The sequence below is a fragment of the Cyprinodon variegatus genome, unplaced genomic scaffold, assembly GCF_000732505.1.
Source record: "Cyprinodon variegatus isolate N-32 unplaced genomic scaffold, C_variegatus-1.0 Scaffold1421, whole genome shotgun sequence".
Taxonomy (NCBI): Eukaryota; Metazoa; Chordata; class Actinopteri; order Cyprinodontiformes; family Cyprinodontidae; genus Cyprinodon; species Cyprinodon variegatus.
Genome location: NW_015151874.1, coordinates 80,719 through 92,060, shown reverse-complemented (window position 1 = coordinate 92,060; position 11,342 = coordinate 80,719). Strand labels below are relative to the sequence as shown.

Here is an 11,342-nt window from a genome sequence, read left to right as displayed (position 1 = left end):
CAGACCTCGGCGCCGCGCTATGACGTAATCGGCCTTCGAATCCGGTCTTCTAAGGATGCGTCCTAGGTTTTCGAACAGAGCCTATGTTTTCTAAGCCTGAAATCAGGGAAACTGACATTTTCACTGAGAATTAAATATTTATAGGGAGAGGATTCTACAACTCTGCTGACATGGCATGAGATTACCTGTTTTTGGTTTGTTTAATATGAGTAACATACACATTTTTTTTAATTTTTTTTTTAAATACATGAAGAACTACTGAAATTATTTTCAAATAACACATAAATGGATTCATTAATTTCGCAGGAGGGAAAATGAATTAACATTCTGAAGCAATTATTTGGGCCTGATGACCACTGATAACGACCATTTATTGGCCTGATAAAGCGGCTGGAAACAGCCACTTAGTATTTACTGTGCAAAAGAAGACTGAATCAAACTGAGGATGAACCCAGTGAGACAATGAAGAGGTTTAATCTATTAGAACAACAGGGTTTTTTTTCATCATTAACTGCTGCCAGATGATTTCAACTAAATAGATACATTGATCCACTAACATTCAAGAAATAAACCCGTAATGTTATCAAGCCTTCTTGATATGTACTAGCTTTACTGAATATGTATTCTGAAAAACACTATTTTCCTTGTCAAAATGGCCATTTCAAACAGAATTACATTCTTCACATCTGGAATAAACATTCTGGATGTCTAGAAATACATCTCAGATCTCTCTATTCCTAATATTACTGGTCATCCTTTGTATTATTTGACTATGAATCCATTTATTTCAGATATAAATAAATAATAAATCAAGCTGATAATGTTAAAATGGCCACTTAAATCATGTAAACATTTCTAGGTATATAAAACTTATTTCTTAATAGTACAATTTATAATTTTTATCTTCTGAAATTCTGTTTCTGCTGCAAAAATGTAATTTAGAACCTCAATTATTACAGTTCTCACAATAGGTAGGTTGAGTACCCAAAAATGGTAGTTCAGAAAAAGTAGCACTACTTCATCCTGCTTTTCTGCAGGTAAAAGTAAAATACTCTCTAAAGAAGTTACTCAAATAGGAGTAAAAAAGTAGATTGTAAAAAAGTTAAATAGTGAGTAACTGCTCTACCTAATACCCATGATAATATCAACTGATTTAATATTTTTTGATCTATAAAACTCAGTAATTAAAGTATTCTACAAGTATGCTTTTTTATTATTTTTTTAAAAGTTATTCAGGTAAATGGAACTGAATAAATGTAACTAGTTGCTACTCACCTCCGATTTTGATAAGGAATGGGATTTTGAAAAGGAAGAATCTTGCTTTATTGATCTACAAATTGAGTAACAGAGGAGAGTGCTTTTAATAAATATAACGTGCTGCTTCATTTTTGATGCTTGTACAAGTTTAGTTCTGACACGTGGCTGAAGCATCTTTACTGCTCCAGCTAAAAGGTGGAACAGTGGGTCTGTGGGTCTGCGTTGAGCTACCCTATCGTTTCTTTGCCTAGAACAATGGCAGTTATGTTTTTCAATGAGAAAAACCACCTGAAAACTTAATCTGTGCAGTCAGTTCATCCAGATTACCATCCTGCCTTCAAATATTATTTCTGTCGTAGCCACTCAGACCCCCACTTACCAGCTGTGCTCTATCACTGAGAATCCCATTCAACAGCAGCCTACGGTCACCTCTTCGCCGTGGCGGCTGGAAGGCGTTTTTCATGCATGTATTCCACACTGCAGGCACCAGGATAATAAAATGTAACATTTTTTAACATGTTTTGCCGGCAGACTTCGGCATTATTAATTTAGACTTTAACAAGCTGTTTCAGAGGAGTGATCATAGTGAGCTGCACCAGCAGCGCTGTGTCTGTCTCCCTGCCAGCTCCCAGATCAGCTTCTCTGATTGGAGCTGCGGGAGCTTTTGCTGCGCCTTGACGCACATCAACCGTTGACTTTGCATGTAAACTCGCTGCTTCTGCTGCGCCTTCTGCGTCCGGTGTGAACGCAGCATTATTTTTGTTTGTTGTTTTCGGCCTTGGTTTACTGTGAAGTGTATAAACTCATCCATGTCATTGTTGCTTTGGATTTGTTTTTCCTAGCCAGTTCGCAGCAGTGTAGTGCACATCTCACCAGACACTGGCTGATGACATGCCCAGCTTGTCCACATCCCCAGCAGCTGTGTTGTCGGTGGTGTGGTCAGGTGCTGGAAGGAGGTGGCAGAAGGGCATCATAATGAGCTGTCCCCTCAGCCTTTCGGCAGTTGTAGATGTTGCTCTGGCATATCCTTATCGCTTCCAGAGGATCCTGATAGAATTTCCCTCCGCAATGCCAACTCCAGGGCCTGCAGGCCCTTACCATTGGTTGGTTTGAACTGCTAGGGGCATGTTGTCACAAAATTTAATTGGCCAGAATATGCAGCGACTCTCCAACCAGTCTCTGTCTGTTGTATAGCTCTGATCTAGGTAGTGCAAGCTGATTATATTGCCCTAACTCTCTTATATTTCTCACTAGAAAAATATGATCTCTCCTCTCCCTTTCAGGCATGCTGCTGCATTTCCATACAGATACAAAGCTAAGAGATTTATATGTTCCTAAGAAAAGCCATGTGCAACAGCTGATAGTTCAAGCTGGGTAAAGAACACTTTCCAAATCGTCTTGCCATTGAACCTAGCTTTCTCAATCTTTACTGTAGAGAGTTCTCCATGGGCGCCTCCATCATTGTTTACTCCCTGCAATGGCATATCACATGATTTTAGCTTCGTTCTGCCGCAAAGTTAGTCATGATACCAATGACCCTCCAGCTGAGATAACCCTGGGGAGAAGCCAGACTCTGCAGCCAGTTGGAGTGTCGTTTCCCTCACATCATGAGTGTGTTGGATATCCCTTTGCTCCTCCTCAACTTGACCTTGTTTCTTTGCATTGCCAGATGTTGTGTCACTGAGCTTTGAGCAGTCCCACCAGCACTAGGTCTAGGCTTATACTGTAGTTTAAGCTACTGACACTAGTGTAACGCCTCATTATGACACCCAAGCATTAATTTTTTTGGTCAGTATAACAGAACAACTCTCACAGGGTTTTGCCACATATTCTAGCTGCCAACTGCAAGAACCCTCCTTCTGAAATTAACATTCCCCTACTGGTCCAACCAAACTTAAACAGACAGTAACTCAATTCAATCAGTTTATTTATATAGCGCCATTTCAGAACACATGTGATTTCAAGGCACTTCATCACCAGATCATACAGTCAAATTGATTTCAATTGTTCTCTCTATGGAAAACAAGTTGATTGCATTGACTCATTGACTTAAATATAATCCCTCACACTAAGCATGCTTGTAGCGACAGTGAAGAGGAAAAACAGGAAGAAACCTCCAGCAGAACCAGGCTCAGTGTGAGCGGCCATCTGCCGAGGCCGACTGGGGTTCAAAGAGACAGAAGCAGAGACACAAAAAGCAGCTGTAAAAGGCTGCCTCGTCCAAGAAACACACAGCCAGGCAGACGAGCTCCGAGCCAGCTCCCATGCCAGAGGATGAAGAGAGCACATCCAGCAAGTCACGGTCAGAGAAACAGGACCACACTGGAGGCGTGTTTTATATGGGACACGTTTTGTAGATGTCTGCAGGTACAACTAGACCCCTCTCTAAATACACTTTAAACTGCCTCAATGTGCGAATATCCCTTCAGTATTTCATGAAAAATACACTTCAAACTACCTCCATGGGCAGGTATCCCTTTATTCATGTACAAAAAACAAATTAATTTCTTAATTGTTGGTATTTTTTGAAGAGTGTGGCGATCTGACGACATGCATGCATATAACTATGTGTATACTGGTCTGACGGTGTATGCTGATCTGATATCACATCAGCCGGACGTCATCGCAGCACCCTGACAAAATCATTTAAGAGCCTTTAGTTCTTGTATCTGAGGTATCCATATTTTAGTACAGATTCTCACATCACTACTACCCTCAAATAAAGCCCAACTATCAATTTTCTATTTTTACTTTCTGTATCACTCTCCTGGTGTTACAGCTAATCCACATAGCTGAGCGATTGGCAAGTGGTTACCCCCTACTTTGGCTGTTTAGTGGATGTGGCCTTGTTTGAAACATAAATCAAATGGAAAAAAGCCCAAGAATACAAAACTGGATATGGAGCAGAGCACATCGAAGAAATCCAAACTAACTAAAAAGTAACTGTCAAACAAAGCACACAAACAAAAGTATTTTTAAAATTAAAGGAGAAATTTTAATTGAAGTCTAGGTTATGACCACTAGATGGCAGCCAACTGATTAAGCAAAATAATACTTTTCACCTATGTCTTTTCCTAGAAATGTGTAAACCTTTACTGCATCAGTATTAATGTGTGATTCATGTCCTTTGTAGTCCTACACTGATACAAACTCCAATAAATAATCTCTAATGCTAAACCAGTTGTTGAATCTGTTTTTTTATCATAAGGGTCAGTTTGCATCAGTGGTCTTTTAAAACATGCAGGCTTTATGGCTCAAACAGGGCTCTGGTGTTTCTAAGAAAAAGAAACACATTTTCATATCATATAAGTTTTGACTGTCAACTACAGTGCCAACAGAGGAGGAAGTAAAAAAAAAAAAAAAAAAAAAAAAACAGGCTCAGAGGAAGAGGGCGGGCGGCACTTGGTCTCAGTAACATCAATGTAAAGAGGTCAATCACTAAGAAGAGGAAATGAAGGAAGCATCAGTCAGATGTCTGCTTGGTAAGAACCGTCTCTTTATTTCTGCCTAAAACTGCATTAAAACACATACTATGACATTAGGTTTGCCCTCTATATGATTTTGGCAAAATACAAGGAAGTGTTAAATTGTTAAAGCTCCCCTCAGACAATAATTGGATTATAAATGTCTGAAATACTATTGTGAATCGCTTCTCTTAAAGTCACTTTAATTGTGTTTCTCTGCAGATTTAAGCCTGATGCTGTTCTGCATGATAAACCCAGGTCAGTCATTTCTTCTTTAACTTTTTAATGAGGCTAAATATTCACAGGAAAAAAAGTTAAAGATTTGCAAAGAACATTAACATGCTAGCATCAGGTTGCAGGAACAAACATGATCAATGCTTTATTATATTTCGTATATTCCAGTCCTCCCAGCTGGTCTGACTGTGAGTCCCAGCAGATCTCAGTTCTTTAAAGGAGACGGTTTGTCTCTGAGCTGTGAGGAGAACAACAGCTCTGCTGGATGGACTGTATGGAGGAACACAAATGGAACCGGTACTCAGTGTGGAGATGGATGGGGGAAACCAGCTGGTTCTACCTGTAAGATCAGTTACCTCATCTCATCAGATAGTGGAGTTTACTGGTGTTTGTCCAGAGAGAGAGCAGCCAGCAGCAGCATCCAGCTCACTGTCACTGGTAAGATCAGACTGTGGAGTTAATGTTGATGAAGCTGTGTGGAAATGGATGAAATGCTGTAGTTTGTCTCTGTGTTGAGGTGGATCAGTGATCCTGCAGAGTCCTGTCCTCCCTGTGATGGAGGGAGATGACGTCACTCTGAGCTGTCTAACAAAGACCACTCCCTCCAACCTCACTGCTGCTTTCTATAAATATGGCTCCCTCATCAAGACTGAGCCCAAAGGTCACATGACCCTCCACAATGTGACCAGCTCTGATGAAGGCCTCTACAGGTGTAACATCAGTGGTCATGGAGAGTCTCCATCGAGCTGGATCTCTGTTGAAGGTCAGCAGCTTCTCTCTCTGCTTCAACCTTCATAATGAGACAAAAACTGAATAATTATGTTTGGTTCATTTCAGGGAAACCAACCACCTCCCACCCTCCTCCATCCACATCTTTGTCCAGTTCTCCATCTCCTGAGGATTCTTCTTCACGTTTTCCTCTCCTTATTGTTCTTCTATGTATCGCTTTATTTGTAATAGTTTTGCTTCTGTTTCTACTGGTGAGACGTCATGTCCAGAGGAAACCTGAAGGTAAATACCACACAGAACAAAAACACCCCTCTGTCAGACATATTGAGTCTTCTCTGTAATCAATCCTCAGATTATAAATTCACCACCTTCCTTTGGTCTGTTCCTAGTCCTTGAAAATGAAGGTGGAGATGAAGAACTTCTATACAGTGATGTACAAACGCAACTACAACCAACCAGATTCAGGAAAGGTAAAGTTTTCCATCTTTGTGAGGCCCATTAACTTCACCCACATGCTGAATTCTTGTGTTGTTTGTGCTTTTAAAAACACAAGAGAATCAGTGTATTACCACTCCAGTTTAAACTGTTAGAGACTGATTCTAAACAGGTCGCCCAATCACATTGAGGTATCATTGTTGAAGGATATATCTCTGTTGAAAGCAAGAGCTGCCATGGCCATAGTCAAACCAAAAGAAAGATGGCAGAGGAGAAAGGTGTACCGGTAACTGCTGCTGGTTTTTTTTTAGAATCGACAATCTCTACAGTACATTTTTAAGTTAAATTTAAGTGGAAGTAGGGCATTGGGATGATCATGATTTATGCTTTGAAGTGTAAATAACCTGATTTTTCCAACGTTCTGCCCAAAAAAACATAGAAAAAGTCCATCAAAGTGGGTGGTGCTTAGAGAGCTTGAATGGCAGGGCTAACCCCCCCAAACACCAGACGTCATTTAGGAGTGGGTTTTTAGGGTAAATCTGGTTGGTCCGTCATATTTGATTTTGTCCTGAAATAGTTGTTGAAAATTGGATCATGTTTAGTCGGTCTGATTTAGTCCCATTTTAGTCCAATAATAGACATAGAATCAATGATGCAAACCCAGGTTTCTATGTCTTTTAAACAATCTGAAAATTAGGGCTTTTCACCATTCGCTTTTCAACCAAATGCAGACATTGTTTGGACATAAATCATGTCGTCTTTTCAAAGTCTTTTCAACCACTCTTTGCTCGGTGGGAAATGTGGGGATGAGCAGTGGAGCCAAGCTTAGCAACACATAAACATTAACAGAGAGCAGAGGTGGATACGCCACATTCAAAGCTTTTGAGGTGGGGGATTTTTCACCCCCTCAGAGGTTGAAGAAGGTTTGTGGAGCCCGAAGCCGTAATAGTTCTAACTGCTTGCTTCGAGGCGCTGACTCAGCGTTGCCTTAACCCAGTGCTATCAAGACAGCAGAGGACAGGATGCCTCGCTTTAGAGGTTTAGGTCGAAGTGCATCGTATTTATACGGCAACACAAGGCTGTGATAAAAGGATGTAGCAGCAAACATTATATGAAATAATGGGGAAATCTAACTACATTGGCCATCAAGTGTTCATTCTCAGAAGGGCTGTACAAATAAAAGTTTTATTAGAAATATCATAATTATGGATGGATGAATAGGTTGAAAGATGGAGTCAAACACCATGTTTGATTGGATCTTTTATTATTACTAAGCAAGAAATGTATAGCCTTTTTTTTGGCAAACTTCGTGGGTTTGGTGTTTATTCACACCTCTTGATGTAGTGACAGGTTTTACCACAGAAGGAAACGTAAGGTAAATCAAGACAGAAATAGTTTCTTCCTGCATGATTTGGGACAGGGGGTGATCCAGATCTTCCATCGTCTGCTAATGAAATGTTCTGCCTGTGTGCTAAATCATAGATTTTTATTATTAGCAGTTTAATTGAGTAACTGCAGACGTTTTCAGTTCGTTGTCAATGAGTCAGTAAATGGAGATAAATGCCGTGTGAGCTAAAAACCTTTGGTTTCCTGTGTCTTGATCTTATGAAACTCTGTTTGCAGAATATGTCTGCAGCTTTGTGGTTTTTTTTTCACATTTCCTCTAAAGCAAACAGAAGACTGTCTTTCATGGTTTCAGCAGCAGATGGTTCTTTGGCAGCAGCAGCTGAAACCAATGACTAATCACGATGTCAATCAGAACCAAGTGGACAATGAATATTTACTCATTATAACAGTTGGACATTTGATTACCTTAATGATGTTATGCGTAATTCCTGCAGTAGTGTAAGGACCAGCAGGTTCTGGACCAGCAGGTTCTGGACCAGCAGTTCTGGACCAACTGCTGCTTCTGCATTAACATCATGTGTGGGTTTTATCTCCCAGACAGCGACCAGGCTTCAATTTACTCAGCAGTGAGAACGGATGACACCAGAGATGAACAGATAAACATCGGACAGACAGATGGTGAGACAAAGCTGCTCTACTTTATCTCCATCTAAGATCTGTCCTCATTTCTCTCTGTCACACACATAAGGTTTCCGTCATGCATAAAAAAAAAAAAAAATCACATCTCAGAAAAGAAAATACTTTCGAGTTTTTAAAAAAAGGATGCATTGAAAAGAAAGACCAAAGAGAATTGAAACAAAAAAGTTTTGACAGTTTATTTAACACTTTGATTTAAAAAGTAAAAAAAAAAAAAAAGTCCCTGTAATATTTATGAAAAACCACAACAGCATCAAACTGTTTTTGTGGGTTTTTTCCTGTGAACTTTCACTTCATTGTTTTGAGGCAGAAGTGCATCACGGTGGTCTCTGCATCCGTTTCAAGAGAACTTCTAACAAACATGTTAAAATGCTTTATTGTTTGGTAACAACAGTAGATAAAAAACAACCAGTTAATCTATTAATGTTTAGATAGTTCTGAAATACTCCTTTTTGTTCCCCCAATTGAGTTATTTTAGAAAGTACCAGTTCACAACGCAAGTCATCTCATGGCATTTTATAGAGATAATATTTACCAGACATGCTAATCCAAAGTGTTGTCAAGGCAACATCATGATGCTCAATATAACTATTAAAAAGAATTATTATAATATATATTTTACATGGTATGAACTTGTATTTTTAATACTTATTTAGTATTTAACCATTTAATCAAAGGTCTCATGGCAGAGGAATCTCAACAATGAAACCACCCAACAGATTTAAGGTCACAGACTGATCTTTGCACTGATGGAAGAGATAAAACATGCAAACCGCTTTATATTACAGCTTACAGTAGCCGCCATTTAAAATGGCCCTTCCCAGTAAATGTCAGCCTACTTCCACCCTTTAACTGAATTACAGGGTCTGGCCAGGAGAGGCCGCTGCTCTAAAAACCTTAATGTAGAGAATATTTTAGTGCCATGATTGATGTTTAAAAAAGGAATCTCAGGGTACCAGCCAAGGACCAACCAAGGGTCCATCAAGGACTGTGGGGACATTTTCAATGGCTACTACTGTATATCATCACAATATTTCTATTTGTTATCGCCTTCCTGAGATTTTTAACATTGTGCGTCCTTATTATGAGAAAAAAAAATCTGTTAGAGATCTAATTCCCTCTTCGTTCAATCTGCATGACTCTAACTCATATTTATTTCCATTTTCAGCGGATGGATCATGTGTACTTTATGCATGCGTGAGAAAAGGAAACATCGACAAACCAAACCAAAGTACGGTAGGTAAAACTACTCCCATCATATAAAAACCTTTATTCAGTTTGTTGACAAACTGAATAAAGGTGGGGTCAATGCTCATAGATCCTATTTGGGGTGTTCTTGGGCAGGAGGTCAAAGCGATGCCATAGAGACAATGGTGTCAAATCATTGTTCTAAAGTGGAACAAGACAGAAACTCCCCATGGAGTCAGGGTGGAGGTGGTCTCTGCCTCAGGAAGATAACTTCAACTGATTTTGTGATTTAATGAGAGATAGTTGAATGGAGGTTAAAGTATACTGTTCCTTTTATATTGTAGACTTCATTTATGATCATGGAGGATGGATCAAACCAAAGCAACCCTATTCTAGATATCAGCCGCTTAAAATTCATCCTTTTTCTTCCTGCCCTCACTCCTTAATGTTCAAAATTTGGACAAAAAAGACAGGTGGTTTGAAAGGGGTGTGAAGAAAGCCATTTATCTTAACAAGCTTTTGTAAACCTACTATGCACCTAATTTCCCCCCTATTGACACCCCCCCTCCCCCCAGAGGCATTGACCAGTATCGCGTATTGTAGGCTAACAAAGGCTAACAAAGAACCCAAACAGCTCCCCAGACCCGTTTGTCTGGTTCGAATTGCATGTTTTCTAAGCCGAAATAAGGCTTTGTTTTGGGCCACTCTAAAGCTTTGAACTCAACTGTAATTCTGACATTATAAATAGAAAAAGCTTCCTGGATGGGAAGCAAAATGTCTTTAAACTTGGAAACAAAGTCCAGTTGATTGGTTTTAACTTTTTTGGAATGATTATGACCTGGATGACTGAGAATCCTCACCAGTATATGCCCTAACTCTTCCTTAGACATAGAGTGTCATTGGATAAAGAGCTCAAAGTAGACCTGCAACAGTACCTTTTGGCATCTAAGGGGATCCGGCAGATCATTACTTAGTGAACTGAACATTTTTGCCTCATGCCTAGGTTAAATAAAAACAGCTGTGTGTGATGAACGTGTTTAACAGTAAACCTCTTTAGCTTCATACTGCTTTTATCTAAGAACACTAGATAAATTCTCAGATTGATGACCTCATATCATGGCATGTACACCACATATGAATGACACAGCCGGGGCAAGTGATTAACATGTTAATCCTTCCCGGATCACCTTCAGGAGTAAAGGGATGGGACGAAAGTGTAAAGTGAAGGAACACAGCCAAGATGAAGCTGTTTTAATCATTATGAAAGACAGAAAAACTTGTTGACATGCGGTGATGTGTGGAAAACTCTTAAAGGTTTGTGGGGTTTTAAAAACTCAGCCACCTGCAACCGCTGCTTGTGCTCTCTGTGCCTAGTTTCTAGGTGTAATCTCCATGCTACTGCCTGAGCTCCAGCCACTCCTCGCTTTAACTATGATGTCCACAGTAATCCTCCTCTTTGCCGGACAACAGTTTCAGATCCTGGGAATATACATACAGGATCTGGTATCTCAAAGATGTTGGCGCCTTTTTTCAGTTTACCATAATACATAGATGGTTAATGCCCTGTACTCATATCGCACCTTTTTAAGTCAGGAGACCTGAAAGTGCTCTACGCTAAATTCATTTATTACCCATACACACAGTGATAGTGGTACACTTCTTTGTAGTCAAAGCTGTGCTCAAGCTCATGGACAAAGTTGAGGTTGCCACACACTGGTGCCACCAGATTCATTGACCACCATCAGGCAATGTAGGTGAAGTTTGTTGGCCAAGGGCAGAATAACTATGTGGAGCTGGAGCGAAATATTCCCCTGTGATCTTTATGTAAAAGGGCGGCTGTGGATTGAAATGAAGCTGAGTAAAACACAGGTGACGAATTTAGCTAAGCAAATGGCGCAATTCTAGAGGATTCGCTGAAATTTGCTTTCAAACGAAAAATCACAACTTTTGTTAACGTTTATGTAGCCAAATCCAACCAAGGACTAGATGTAG

At 39.8% G+C, this 11,342-nt stretch overlaps 1 protein-coding gene across 2 annotated transcripts in view; it reads left to right on the top strand.

Moving 5' to 3' along the window:
• LOC107103317 (high affinity immunoglobulin gamma Fc receptor I-like) overlaps positions 1-11,342 on the top strand; it is a 35,719-nt gene that overhangs the window by 22,312 nt on the left and 2,065 nt on the right. For both annotated transcript variants that reach the window (XM_015402976.1, XM_015402975.1), the window contains exons 4-8: positions 5,473-5,718; positions 5,793-5,966; positions 6,074-6,154; positions 8,064-8,144; positions 9,331-9,398. In XM_015402976.1, coding sequence (XP_015258462.1) covers positions 5,473-5,718; positions 5,793-5,966; positions 6,074-6,154; positions 8,064-8,144; positions 9,331-9,398 — 650 coding nt within the window. The remainder of the gene's footprint in view (positions 1-5,472; positions 5,719-5,792; positions 5,967-6,073; positions 6,155-8,063; positions 8,145-9,330; positions 9,399-11,342) is intronic.